General features: G+C 39.9%; 1 protein-coding gene across 3 annotated transcripts in view; it reads left to right on the forward strand.

Annotated features, from left to right (window-relative positions):
- The first annotated feature begins 713 nt into the window (after positions 1–713).
- Positions 714–12,592, forward strand: part of RAB3IL1 (RAB3A interacting protein like 1) — a 38,991-nt gene continuing 27,112 nt past the window's right edge. The window contains exon 1 of one of the 3 annotated variants that reach the window (XM_081956882.1): positions 714–971. In XM_081956882.1, coding sequence (XP_081813008.1) covers positions 763–971 — 209 coding nt within the window. In that variant the 5' untranslated portion in view covers positions 714–762. Of the gene's footprint in view, positions 1,077–12,592 lie in introns of all 3 variants that reach the window. The other 2 variants (XM_081956881.1, XM_081956883.1) reach the window with 2 other exon arrangements.

A 12,592-nucleotide genomic window follows, 5' to 3' on the forward strand; every position in this document is an offset into this window, starting at 1 on the left:
AACACAGGCCTGAACTCTGAATTCATACATTTAAACCAATTAATGCTGACTTAAAATGCAATGGAAAAGTGGCTGATTTAGAGTTACTTTAACAACCTTGTGTAAAGTGCAGCTGATTAATTGGTTGTTCTGGAAAAGTCAGAGGCATTTTAAAGCAGTTTATGCTGTAATTAAAAGTGCCCCAATTAGGAAAAGGCCACCCCTCATTTTGTGGTGGCGTTTGCAACTAACTTTAACGTGAGTTTTTCTAAATATGGCTTAAGGGAACACTGAATTTTAGTTTCCTTTCCTTTCCCTCTACTATTTCAATATTCAAATACACCAGATACAACTCCCCCCCCCCGTCCCCATTTTATTTAAGCAGTAAGGAAACTACGGTGCGGCTTTCCAGAATTTTTAACCGAGCTCCACCGAAAAACACGGCTATAAAAATAAATATTGTATCAATCCGGGCCGATTTACCATCAACGTGGCCCGACCTCTTTTCTCATGAGCTGTTGGTTACTTTATTTTTGTGCCGCCGGGCTCCAAAAAAACCAACAACTTCTGGCAAATCTTCCACCAGGTGTAAGCAAGGTTGGCTTCGCCGGAAGGTAAACCCCCGATCCTCAGATCTAAAGGAAAACTAGCGGTAGCGGCCAAGCAAAGGCAAAAAGAAGAATCGCCGGATCGAAAGCTCAGCCGCGGAACTGCATGGAAGTGAATGGGAGGCGGGTCATGTGACTCGCCGCCGCGCCGGGATGTGCACGTGCATTCTTTGCGATGGGCAAAGGGAGGGAGGAGAGGCTTCGGAGGGGTCACGTGTCTTTCCCGGCTCTCCTCCTCCTCCTCCACCCCCCCCCCCAGCTGCGGAGCCAGCCAAGCAGCTGGCTGGGAGGGCTTCCACCACCACCGTCCAGCGACTGCCGCAGCGCAGCTGGGAAGAAAAGAAAGGGGAAGGGACAGGCCGCCGGCTCCGGATCGATCACCGGGTCCTTGCACAGCCTCTGAAGGGTCGATGTATACCCTGTCCTGCTTGTGAGGCACGCGGCGCGGTGGCGCCTTTGGAAGTGCCGCGAAGCCAGCATGTGGACTGGGTAGGAAGTCTGAGTCTGCAGTCAATTCCCGACGGGGGTGGCGAGGACGATCACAGTGGCACTTGACGTGCCTTTTGTCCTGACGGTCTTTTTCTCCCCATCGGGCAGGATTGAATCCTCGTAATCTGTTTTTTGCAGCTCATCCGCAGAAGAGGCTCCGCTTCTAGGTTCAGGGAGCTGCGGCTGAACGGTGCGGAGGCAGGGGTGGGATCCAGAGCCGAGTCCCCGAGCGCCGGCTGGGAGAAGCTGACTAGAAGGGAAGGGGGATGCGTTGTTGGCTAGCTTGCATTTTACGGATAAGAACTTATGTGAGTCTGATTACGGGGAGTAGTCCCTCTAAGGCAGTTCTGCGGCCGAGAGGTACATTGGAATAATTGTCCACCGTGATCAGCGAGGGGTCTAGGTTTGAACTGGTGTGAGGTACGGTTGGAATGATCCAATTTTACTTCGTAAAGCAGAATATTGAATTCCAGAGGTGTTTGGACTCTTTAACTCCCAGAACTCCATCTAGCTCAGTGGTTCTCAACCTGTGGGTCGGGACTCCTTTGGGGGGTCGAACGACCCTTTCACACGGGTCGCCTAAGACCATCGGAAAACACATATTTTCGATGGTCTTAGGAACTGAGACACCAATTTTATGGTTGGGAGTCATCACAACATTTGGGACTGTATTAAAGGGTCGCGCCATTGGGAAGGTTGAGAACCATTGATCTAGCTGGAGGTTCTGGTGCATGCAGTCCCAGTGAAAAGCTCTAGGTTTGAAAATGGCAGAAGTGAAATTCCATAAATTCCCCGCAAACATATCCAAAGATATACGTGCAGGTGTATGAAATACCTGTCCAAGGACTGACAACAGTGAGATGGGTTCGTGTGTGTGTGTGTGTGTGTGTGTGTGTGTGAGAGTGTGTGCGTGCATGCATGTGCATGCATGTGAATGGAAATGTTGATGCCTTTCTAAGTTTGGAGAAAACTGAGAGAAAACATTTGGAAAGCCTCCAAACCCATCTGACTACCTGATTGTCTGCCATACTCCCTCTGCCTTTTCCTCTTCCTTGTCCTCACAGCCACTATTGCTTCCTATTCCTTGTACCAACTAGCCACTCACCCAACAAACAACATGGAAAGTAAGTGCTCTGCTGGCCGGCCGTCTATTGTTGTGCAACAATTTAAAGTGCTTGGCTGTAGTTTCAGCCACTGGTTGACATATGTTCTTTTGTGGAGCCCCAGAAGTACACCTCAGAATCTGGCCTTACTGATGCTTCTGTGCATTAGAATGGATAATTATAACTTTAGTCTCAAAATTACTCTGCCCCAAAGATCCAGCTCTGCACATTGTGCAGAAGGGTATACAGCACGTCTTTCCAGCCTGTTAGCTAAAGGTTAGCCCCATGAACTGAAAAAAAAAGAGCCACAGGGGAGATCAAAGGTGGGCTGAGAACATTGGATGCATAATAGGGGGTGGTTTGGGCTGAGAGTGACTGGACCCATATTACTAAGCTAGCCTTCATGCCAAAGGTAGGACTAGAACTCACCCATCTCCTAATTTCTAGGCCAGCACCTTAAACACACCACCAGCCTGGCTTTGATATTGGCATCTTTATGAGGCAGAGCTTTATTGCTAATTTCCAGAAACAAACATCCTTGACATTAAACATTCATATCTTCATGCTCTGGACCGTGAAAGAAGAATTAAAGTCAGGTCAAAACTATTTGTGGTAAAGACTAGGAAGACTGATTCTAAATCTAGCACTTTTGGCTCTTCGGCATCTATTTTTGCCTGTTTATTATCTTTGAAAGGGTAAAGGACCAGCTCAGATGTGATGCAGAAAGATACGTAGTACACAATTGTACTCTTTTTCCTTGTAACAACGTTTTGGTGTTTGCATGTGCAGTGGACATGCAGAATCCCATGTTTACCTTGGTTCAATTGTTGCTGTGCCTTTGAAGTCCTAAGAACAGAAATGATGTGTGTATAGATCTTGAGACAGCCAGTGATTGTAGGCTCAGTTGCCCAGGAATATGTACTGTTATTTTTAAGAATTCCTATGCCAGAAATCCTACTAAAGTGATTGTGTATAAACATTTTTATATATACTGCCCAGAACTTTAGATTTTGTTCCAAAAAGCTTTCTAGTTTTAGTTAAGATGTCAGTGGATTTCCCATTCAGGTTGGCATTGCAACGTGAGAAATATTATGGAAATCAAAGAGAACTTCATGAAGTGGCTTGATTCTCTCATTAAAGCAAAGTAGAATGCCAGGAGCATAATAGCCTTATGAGTGTTATTTCTGTGCTAATAGCCAGTGTTGTTTCTGTTATATGTTTATGTATTCAGAGAGCTTTAACTAGTCTATATGAAAGCACTGGGGGGGAAAACAATGAAGTTGTCTTGTAGTTTCCTAGTTAATAATGTCTCTCCAGGTATATGTATGTAGGAGGAAAAAAATCACTGCAATGTGGAACATAGATTCCATCTCTTTATTCTGGTGTCAGATGAGATTTCTTTCATTGAAGAGCGAAGTCATGCAGGTTTCTCTGTTGGGTATATTCCTTGCAGAATTCTACCAAAAGTCATCAAAAGGCATTTCATAGAGGAAATTGCTCTGTCAGACAAGCTCTGCAGGGAACTCATTGGGCCTTTTGCTAAAAAGTGCAGATCCGGCACATTTCCCTCTCCCTCCTCCTGTATCGGCAGAATTAGATTTTTTAAAACGATCTTGCTAACAACTTCCCATTGTGAAGAGACTTTATGTGGCAGATATTGGCCTTCCTCACTAAATTGGAACGGAGGGTTGCAGCCTTTTGCTTGTGCTCAGTGTTGCAGGGAAGAACATCTGTAACCTTGAAGCCTGGGTTGAGGACTGTCTCTTCCACAGCTTCAAATTAAAAGTCTGCTAAGAAAATGACTCATGATACTCATTGACATTTATCCCAATACTTTGTTATATCATATTGCCTTGTTAATTTCATTTAAATTTGGGGTGGGGGAGTTCCTTCACAAAAAAAAAAAACTTTTTCTGGAAAAGAGCAGCTACATTGGATTACTAAATAGCAACAGTTCTTGAAAATAAAGACCAGATTGCAATTTTCATCCAGGCTAACAGTGGCAATTGCACTGATTAATAGGTCTGAAATTTACCTTCAGTGTGATTGCTTCCAATTTCCAAATAATTCAAATAAACATAAAGTGCTGCAGTTGAGCAAAAAAAAATAAATTACTGGACAGTGTACTATTATTAGATATTGATATGGCTGAAAGCCTATTTAGCTCCATGCAGGTCAGAAATGACATCTGCAAAGTAGGAAGGAAACAGGAAGGACTATTATATAAGCTACTGCAAGAAATGGACAACAGACAGCAAAGACCAGAGAAAAGAGCTGTGGCCAATTTTTTACATTGTTAAAGTAGGAGATGAGTTTTAAACCATGAGTGTTGCATGTATGAGTAATATAGATGGTTAGAATTCTAGACTTTGGAGAAGCTGATCCTTGCCACGACTAACTAATGCTAGATCTACAATAATAATTATTTACCTGTTCGGGACTTGTCTTTGATTTCCCAGGATTGCTCTTGTGAGTGGGCTTTAGCTGGGGAATGAGGTTTATTGCAATAGCTTAACTGTATCTAGACAATGCGTTTTGAAAGCCACGAAGAAGTTCAGTACACAAGGGCATTTAAGGATGGGAGCATTTAATAGACATCTTCATTCATCCCTGCTACATCCTGTAGAATACCAGTTGTATTGTTGGCTGCAGCAAATAGGCATTATAGAAATGCAATTCTCATTCAAGAAGCTGTATCAGTTCTGACTGGATGGTGGTAGTGGTGGGGAATGGAAGGATTAGCTCTGACTAATTCTTAGGGTTTGGGGCCAGAACTAATCCTTCCATTCCCCCCACCCGCATCATACTGAACTGTCAGAACTGATGAAGCTTATTGGATGGGAAGTGAAACATCTTCAAGCAAAACAAATCCAGTTGCCTTTTGAAAAAGCACTATTAGGAGCACTTGTTAAATTTATTACTTTTTGTCACATAAAGATTTTCCTACTTCCTCCTGTCTTCCAAGGATTTCTGAAAATTAGTTTTTTGCATTCCCAGAATTTTCATAAATAAGCTACCCAAAACAGGAAATGTTCAGTTTGCTGCCTTAAATAAAAAAAAAGGTTCGTACGTTTACATTTTATTAAGGCTCAGTAAACTTGAAATTTTCTGATTGCTGCTCCTTTATCTTTGCTGTGTTGTCACTAAACAACTCTTTCTAACAGAATACCCAGCCTTGAAAGATTTGTTTTCCTCATGAAAGCATGCGAGCATAGTTACAATTTCTATAGAGTAGATAAGTAGCAGTTCATAAGCATTTCCAGGAAATTGGCAATAAAAGAAGTATTTGTGGGAATGAAAGACTTTTAATATAATTCATCCCTTTCTTCCTCTGATCTAGGAAGTGATTTAGGACCTGAACTATTTTGCTCAACTGACAGTTGTTTTTAAAGAAACTCTTGCTGACTAGGCTCCTTTTAAACTAGGCAAGCAGAAGTTTAGATGTTTCTCTTTGTGAATGAATGGTTGCCTTCTTCTGCATGTAAACTGTATATGTCAAAAGTAACTGAAATTTCATTGCACATCACATCACACTGCATTAAGGTTAGCTGTTATATATGGAAGCACAACAACCAAGTGATATATCCATCTTACAGAATATGTGATGATAGAAATAGAAAATCAGAAGTTTAAAAAAGATTTTGGATCTCTTGAACTTGAGAAACCAAGATATAGATTCCCAATTGTGCCATGGGCTAAATGAGAGAGTTTTTCTATGTTCTACTATGGCCTCTGCTGTTCCAACTAGCCCTAGAATAATAATTACCTAAGGATGTTTTCAAATGTGCTGTAAATGCTGACTCAGTATGTTTGATATCTGTCAGCCACACAGGAACCAAGAATTGCTGATTCATTTCTACGTTTCTAAGGGGCAGACCAGACTCTGCCAGAGTCGCCTGGAATCATGCTAGAATGCAGGGCCAGTTGCATAAATGGCATAAGTTATTTGGTACTTTTCTGCTCAATTTTCTATTCGTTTTTAATGCAGCATATTAAACTGATCGTAATGAAATTTCTTGGACAAATATTACTTTGCAGAATCTCCCATCTAAAACATAAAAATTATGGAAGGCTTATTCTACAATTATTTAAAAAGACAGCTTGTTGACCACTAGTGATAAGATCTAGTAAACGTCCCATAAATTTAAAAGGAAGTAATGCTTGTTTTTCCTGAAGAAGTTCTATTAAGTTACTTCTTTTAAATAATGCAATTCTTCGTTTTAAAGATCATCTATTTTACTCTAGACCAGTGTTTCTCAAACTTGGCGACTTTAAGTCCTGTGGACTTCAACTCCCAGAATCCCCCAGCCAGCATAGGACTTAAAGTCGCCAAGTTTGAGAAACACTGCTCTAGACATATATATTCAGTTTGTGCTACAGAGTGTGCTAGATGGCTCATAGCAGTTAAATTCAACTCCCAGCTCCCAGCTACAAACAAAAAAATAAATCCCTACCATTCTTCATCTTCAGAAGGTTTTTTAAAAGTGTTATTTCAGTTATTTGTAGATTTATATCCTGTTTTTCCTCCAAGACCTCAAGGTAGTGTACATAACATTCCCTCCCTTTCCCACAACAATCACCCTGTGGGGTTAAGTTTATTTATTTATTCAGTTCCCACATTGTGGCTGCTGCAATGGGAAGAGATTATTGGTTTGGTTCCAGAGAAGTACTGATAGAAAGCAATTTTTCACCTCTCCTCCTAACAACAACCAAAACCTCTCTTGAGAATTGGTGATCCCTCAGTGATAACTTAGGGAGATTGAAGAGAAGAGTTTCTGAAAATCTGACGCAAGTATTTTTTGTGGCTGATTCTTATTCTCCAGCCTGTCTTTGTCCCCATCCTCCCTTTTGCCCATGCCACATATTCTGCAGCCTTAACATTTAGAAATCTTCCCGGGATAAGAGTATTATTTTCTCACCAGTGTACTAAGTTTCAGTTATGTTAAACTTTGTTTTGTCACTTATTATTTTATTTATTTATTAAAGTTGTACACTTCCATCTTGCTAGAGAAGATTCTAGACAGCTTACAGACATTCAATTAAAACACATTATAGAACATTAAAACAATAAATAAGGATCTTAAATTTAAAATTCAATTACAATAAAATTAAGCAGTGAACGAGGGAGCAAAGTGTGCACAAGGATCAGGTGGGGTATTATTTACTCTATTATCCAGGTCCATCCTGCCACACCCCCATTGGAGCCCCAGGCCAGTTGGCGCAGCTGTGTCTTCAAGGCCTTTCTGGAAGTCAAAAGCTTGGGAGTAGATCTCACCTGGGGGGCATGATGTTCCAGTGGCTGGGAGTCATGGCAGAAAAGACTCTTCTTTTGGACCCCACCAGCTGAAATTCCTTGGCTGGCAGGATTTGGAGCATGCCCCTTCTGCCAGAATGGGTAGGAGTGGCTAATCCCATCGAAGTGAGGTTAATCTTTCCATTAAAATATCCAAATACTCTTTAAGTGTTAGTTTGTCTTGGTTCTACAGGTTGATGAATACTTTAATTCCGACAATAAAGTCTATACTGTACTCAGAAAAGATCATTGTTGTAAATGCAAAGCAAAATCTAGTATGGAATAAAAGTGTCTCCAGTTAAATCCCATATTTCTACTATGTTAGATGGAATAATTTTGTCCAACATTCTCCCCTTCCTCCACTTTACTGAATACTAAAAGGTTTTCTAATGGATTCTTAATATCTTGTTTAATTGATTTTTGAACCAAGAGTTTCATTGATCACTATTAAATCAGGCTTTTAACTGTGCTAATTGGGCTGCTTCATAACTCAGCAAAAAATTTGGGATTGCTAATATCTCATTAGTCTTTTCCGGTCTTTTTCATGATCACCTAATTTATTCTGAGTCTTCTTCTACTGCCACTAAAAGTATTTAGCCATTTTCTATCTTCCTATTAGCACACTTCTATTAATCAGAAATTGCATATAATAATTATTTTAATAACTCCTTTCATTAAAGCAAATGCATATTGTTATCCCTGTTAATTCCCTCAGGCAACTAAAAACATATGAAAATGTTTAATGCTGGCAGTCTGCAGCATTGTACAGGTTATCTTGTTTGTTATCCAACAGATGATGATTAGTTAAGGATACTTGTAGTAGATATTTATAGAATCATCACAGCATTACTTTGTTAATAAAGAAAAGGTAGCTGGACAGTGTGAATAGTGTGAATAGCTTGATTTGCTCTACTGTGTCACAGTGCAGGTGGGATTTGATTCTTCGTATTAAAAAGATCTCTGCATATAGAAAACTAGATTTCAGGCAAATCTAGTGTCCTTTCTCACTAATATACAGTTTTCTGCAGGGATATGGGGGATTAGGGAACTGTCTGCACAACAGCATAAAATAAGATTGTCTAAGGCTCCTGCACTGATTTTCTTTTCTTTTCTTTTTGCCTAACCCCAAAATGTTTTCCAAATCTGTGACTTCTGTCTGGGTTGGGCTTAGCTTTTTCCGGAGGTATTAGTTTTTAAGTCTTCCTGGGAGACTTGTTCATTTATTAACAAATTTTCCCACCATGCTTAATTATTTTCCTACCTATATTTTAAATAGTCCCTGATCTACTTAAGCTACAGGAAAAAAGTTGTGCTGTTCAGGGTTTTTTTGTTTTTTGTTTTGCAGTGCTGGCACTTTCTTAAAAGAAGGATTGGTTTGGATGTGCCTGCCCAGTGTTCTACTTCCTCCGATTATTCCTCCAGGTTATAAATCAGTATGCAAACCAGAAAATGGGATCCAGATTCAAACAGGAAATTAAGTGTAAGATTTGGGGTGAAGATCTTTCTTGATCGTGTAAAGATCTTTTGGCATTTTTGTACTCAATATCTCAAATTGGGTTTAAAAGAGATGGTACAGCTAGTCCTCAACTTATGACCAATTGCTTGTTGGTTGTTTAAAGTCCCAATGGACCTACTTAAGATACCAATTGAAAATTCCAATGGCTTCCCCCTTTCTTGAAGTCACACGAGTGCATTTTGGGCACTCCCCGTTGGAACGGGCACGCAATTTGGGCGTCCTCCTTGATGCCCGGCTGGCTATGGAAGATCATGTGGCAGCCGTGGCGAGGGGGACGTTCCACCTGGTTCGCCTGGTGCGCCAACTGCGACCCCTTTTGGACCGGGAGGCCTTGCACACAGTCACTCACGCGCTGGTGACGTCTCGCCTGGACTACTGTAATGCTCTCTACATGGGGCTCCCCTTGAGATGCACCCGGAGGCTGCAGTTGGTCCAGAATGCAGCCGCGCGGGTAATTATGGGGAGATCGAGGTTCTCCCATATAACACCGCTCCTGCGCGAGCTGCACTGGCTTCCTGTGGCCTACCGGGTGCGCTTCAAGGTGTTAGTTACCATCTTCAAAGCGCTCCATGGCATAGGGCCTAGTTACCTGCGGGATCGTGTCCCATACATACATCCCTGCGGCCCATTCGCTCACACAGAGAGGGTCTCCTCCGGGTGCCGTCCTCTAGAGATTGTCAGAGGGCGGTGCCCAGGAGTAGGTCCTTCTCTGTGGCGGGCCCTACCCTTTGGAACGACCTCCCCCCAGACATTAGACAACAACTGATCTCCGCTCCTTCCGCAGTAAACTGAAGACCCACCTGTTTTGGCTAGCCGGCCTGGCATAACTCGACAACTTATCCACCCCTAGGTCATTTTTAATTGTTAATTTTAGTTTTTAAACTATTAATGTTATTAAGGTTTTAACCTTTTTCAGTATTGTAATTATTTATTTATTTATTTTTACCTCCTCTGTATGACACTGTGTTGACTGTTGCTTGTGTATGTCGCCCCAAGTCCCTGTGGGGAGAGGGGGCGACTAATAAGTTTAATAAAATAAATAAAATAAAATAAATAAATAAATAAATACTCAGCAATTGGGCCACATTTTTTTTATTTATTAAAATTATATGCCACCCATCTCACTATCAAAGATTACCGAGAGCTGACATTGCGACGGCACGATATGCGATCTTGGTGCTCCAAGATCACAGTCGAATTTCTGCCGCTGGACGGTCCCATTTGGACCTAAACCATCCCTCAGAGACGGTGATTGAGAAGGGCACCTCCTGCTGATCTCAGGGACACCGCAAAGTCCCTGAAAGATCCAGGAATAGCCTTTTTTTCCGGTAACAGAAACGTAGCTAATGAAGCGGCTGAAGTTGAGACAGCTCTGGAACGGGAAGAAAGCGGAAAGAGAAAATGTGTCGAATTGATGAGGAAATTTTATTATTAGAGCAAGAGACTACCCAAGAAGAAAAATTAAGTTAAGTTAAGATTGAAGACAAAAGACTGTAGGCGGTGAGATTGATCTGCATTGAACTTAGTGTGTTATCCAGTTTCTAATTTCTTTTTTTTTTCACGGATGGAACTTTTGCAGGAGCTCCCTATTTTTTAAACTGAACAGATTAATTCTTTCTTCTTTTTTCACTTTTGCTTATACCTATGGATTAAAATTATCCTTTTTTTATAATGCTTGATTTGATTGATTGGACTTGTTTTTGATCTCTATTTAAGGGTTTTTCTTTCTTTCTTAAGCTTGGAATATAAAGAAGAAAATAAGAAGGATTATAAACAGGGTTGTAACAACAGAAGGAAAAACAGTTACACTGGCATTTAGAGGCTGGATACATTGTTTTTTCTTCTTTGTCTTTGATCACTTGAGATTCAAGGTTCTTTCAGCTTGTTTACTGACAGTGATAGTAGGAAGAGCACAAGTTGTTTATACAGGTGCCTTTTGGAAGTTCTACAGTGATAGTAGGAAGAGCGCAAGTTGTTTATACAGGTGCCTTTTGGAAGTTCTATCACTAGCTATTGGAGGAAAGACAACATTTTGACTTGAAAGATAATAAATGAACCTGTTTGAAGTTTATTAAAATAGCCTTGAACCCTATAGTGGCAGTATCTGCAAAATTGAAAAAATGGCCCAGCAGGAAAAATAAACTGTAACATTGCAAATGATTATGTTTGAAATTCAAAATCTATTAGTTGTGACAGAGAGAATTGAAAAGAGATTGGAGAATATGGAATACAAAACAGAAAAATCTGATGGAGAAACTGAGGATGTTTACCAAATGAAGAAAGTGGAGGACAGAGTTCAAAAGATGGAAGTAAAAAATGAGCAAAGAGATAAGAAAATTGTGGATACTGACAACAAATTGAGCCTGGGTGGTAATGGCAAGAGCGGAATATGGAAAGGGGAGATGGATGGATTGGAACTCTACCCCAAACTTCAAAGCACAGAAGAAAAGAGAGAAAAATTGACGGAGATAAGGAGAGAAATCTTGATAGAAGCACTAGCGATAACCAAAGATAAACTGATGGAAAGAGCAGATATTGGGTTTCAAGCTTTTGTGCGATACGAAAGGAACAGCATGTTGCCAAGGGAGGTTTATACAAGATTTATTAAGAAAGTAACTAGAACGTTAATGCTACAAATGTCAAGAGCTATAAGACCGTACTATTGCTGGAGGGATACAGGTTGATGCAATGAAAATGTATAATAAAAATTAAGCTAAATTTAGTTTACTAGTAGTATGTATAAAATGAAACAACAATAGCTATAGTTAAATAATGATTAATAATGATAACAATACATATAGATATATCAGTTTGATAATATTAATTTTTTAAAACAATATATGGAGATTATGAGAGGAGGTTTAAAAGCTTTATCTAGAATATGTTATAAAGATGTATTGTGATTGGATGATTTTAGGATGATTTAATGGAATGTTATCATATAATCCCATTCTAGATTTCGAATATTATATATAAAAGGACGTAAAAACAATTATAGTCAAATTAAGGTTGAGATATAATAATTGTGATATACATGAATATAGGTGAATTTAAAATATGCGATTTGATATGAAAAACAGGTGATGACTATGGAAGAGAGGCAGGGAAATACTTTCTACAATTTGTAATGGAAGATGGATTATTTTTATTTTTATGTTTGTTTAGCCTTGTTCAAAAATAAATAAAAATTATTTTTTTAAAAAGATTTACAACTGTTTGCAGCATCTTGCAGTCCTTTGACTTATTTTGCAACAATTTTATCGAAAACCAAAACCGCACCATAACAAATCATTGGCTCACTTAATGATCACTGTGTTTGCTTAATGACTGCTGCCAAAATATCATAAAATCGGATTGGTTATATGAGCAGCCTGCTTTACTACCTTCATGAGTTATAACTGTGATGGGCAGACTCTCTTTCAGTTGTAACTTGAGGATAACCTGTATTACTGTTCCCTTCATATTTCTATATTCTTCACCCGTCTGCATTTCAGTTCTGTCTGGTTGGTTTTAAGAGTTATGCTTTGATAAGGAACTTTTTTTTCTGAGCACCAAAGAAATACCTGGCTTATTATATTTTCTTCTAACTTCTTTCCTTTTAAAA

This window comes from Natrix helvetica (assembly GCF_964273705.1).
Source record: "Natrix helvetica genome assembly, chromosome: 1".
NCBI lineage: Eukaryota > Metazoa > Chordata > Lepidosauria > Squamata > Natricidae > Natrix > Natrix helvetica.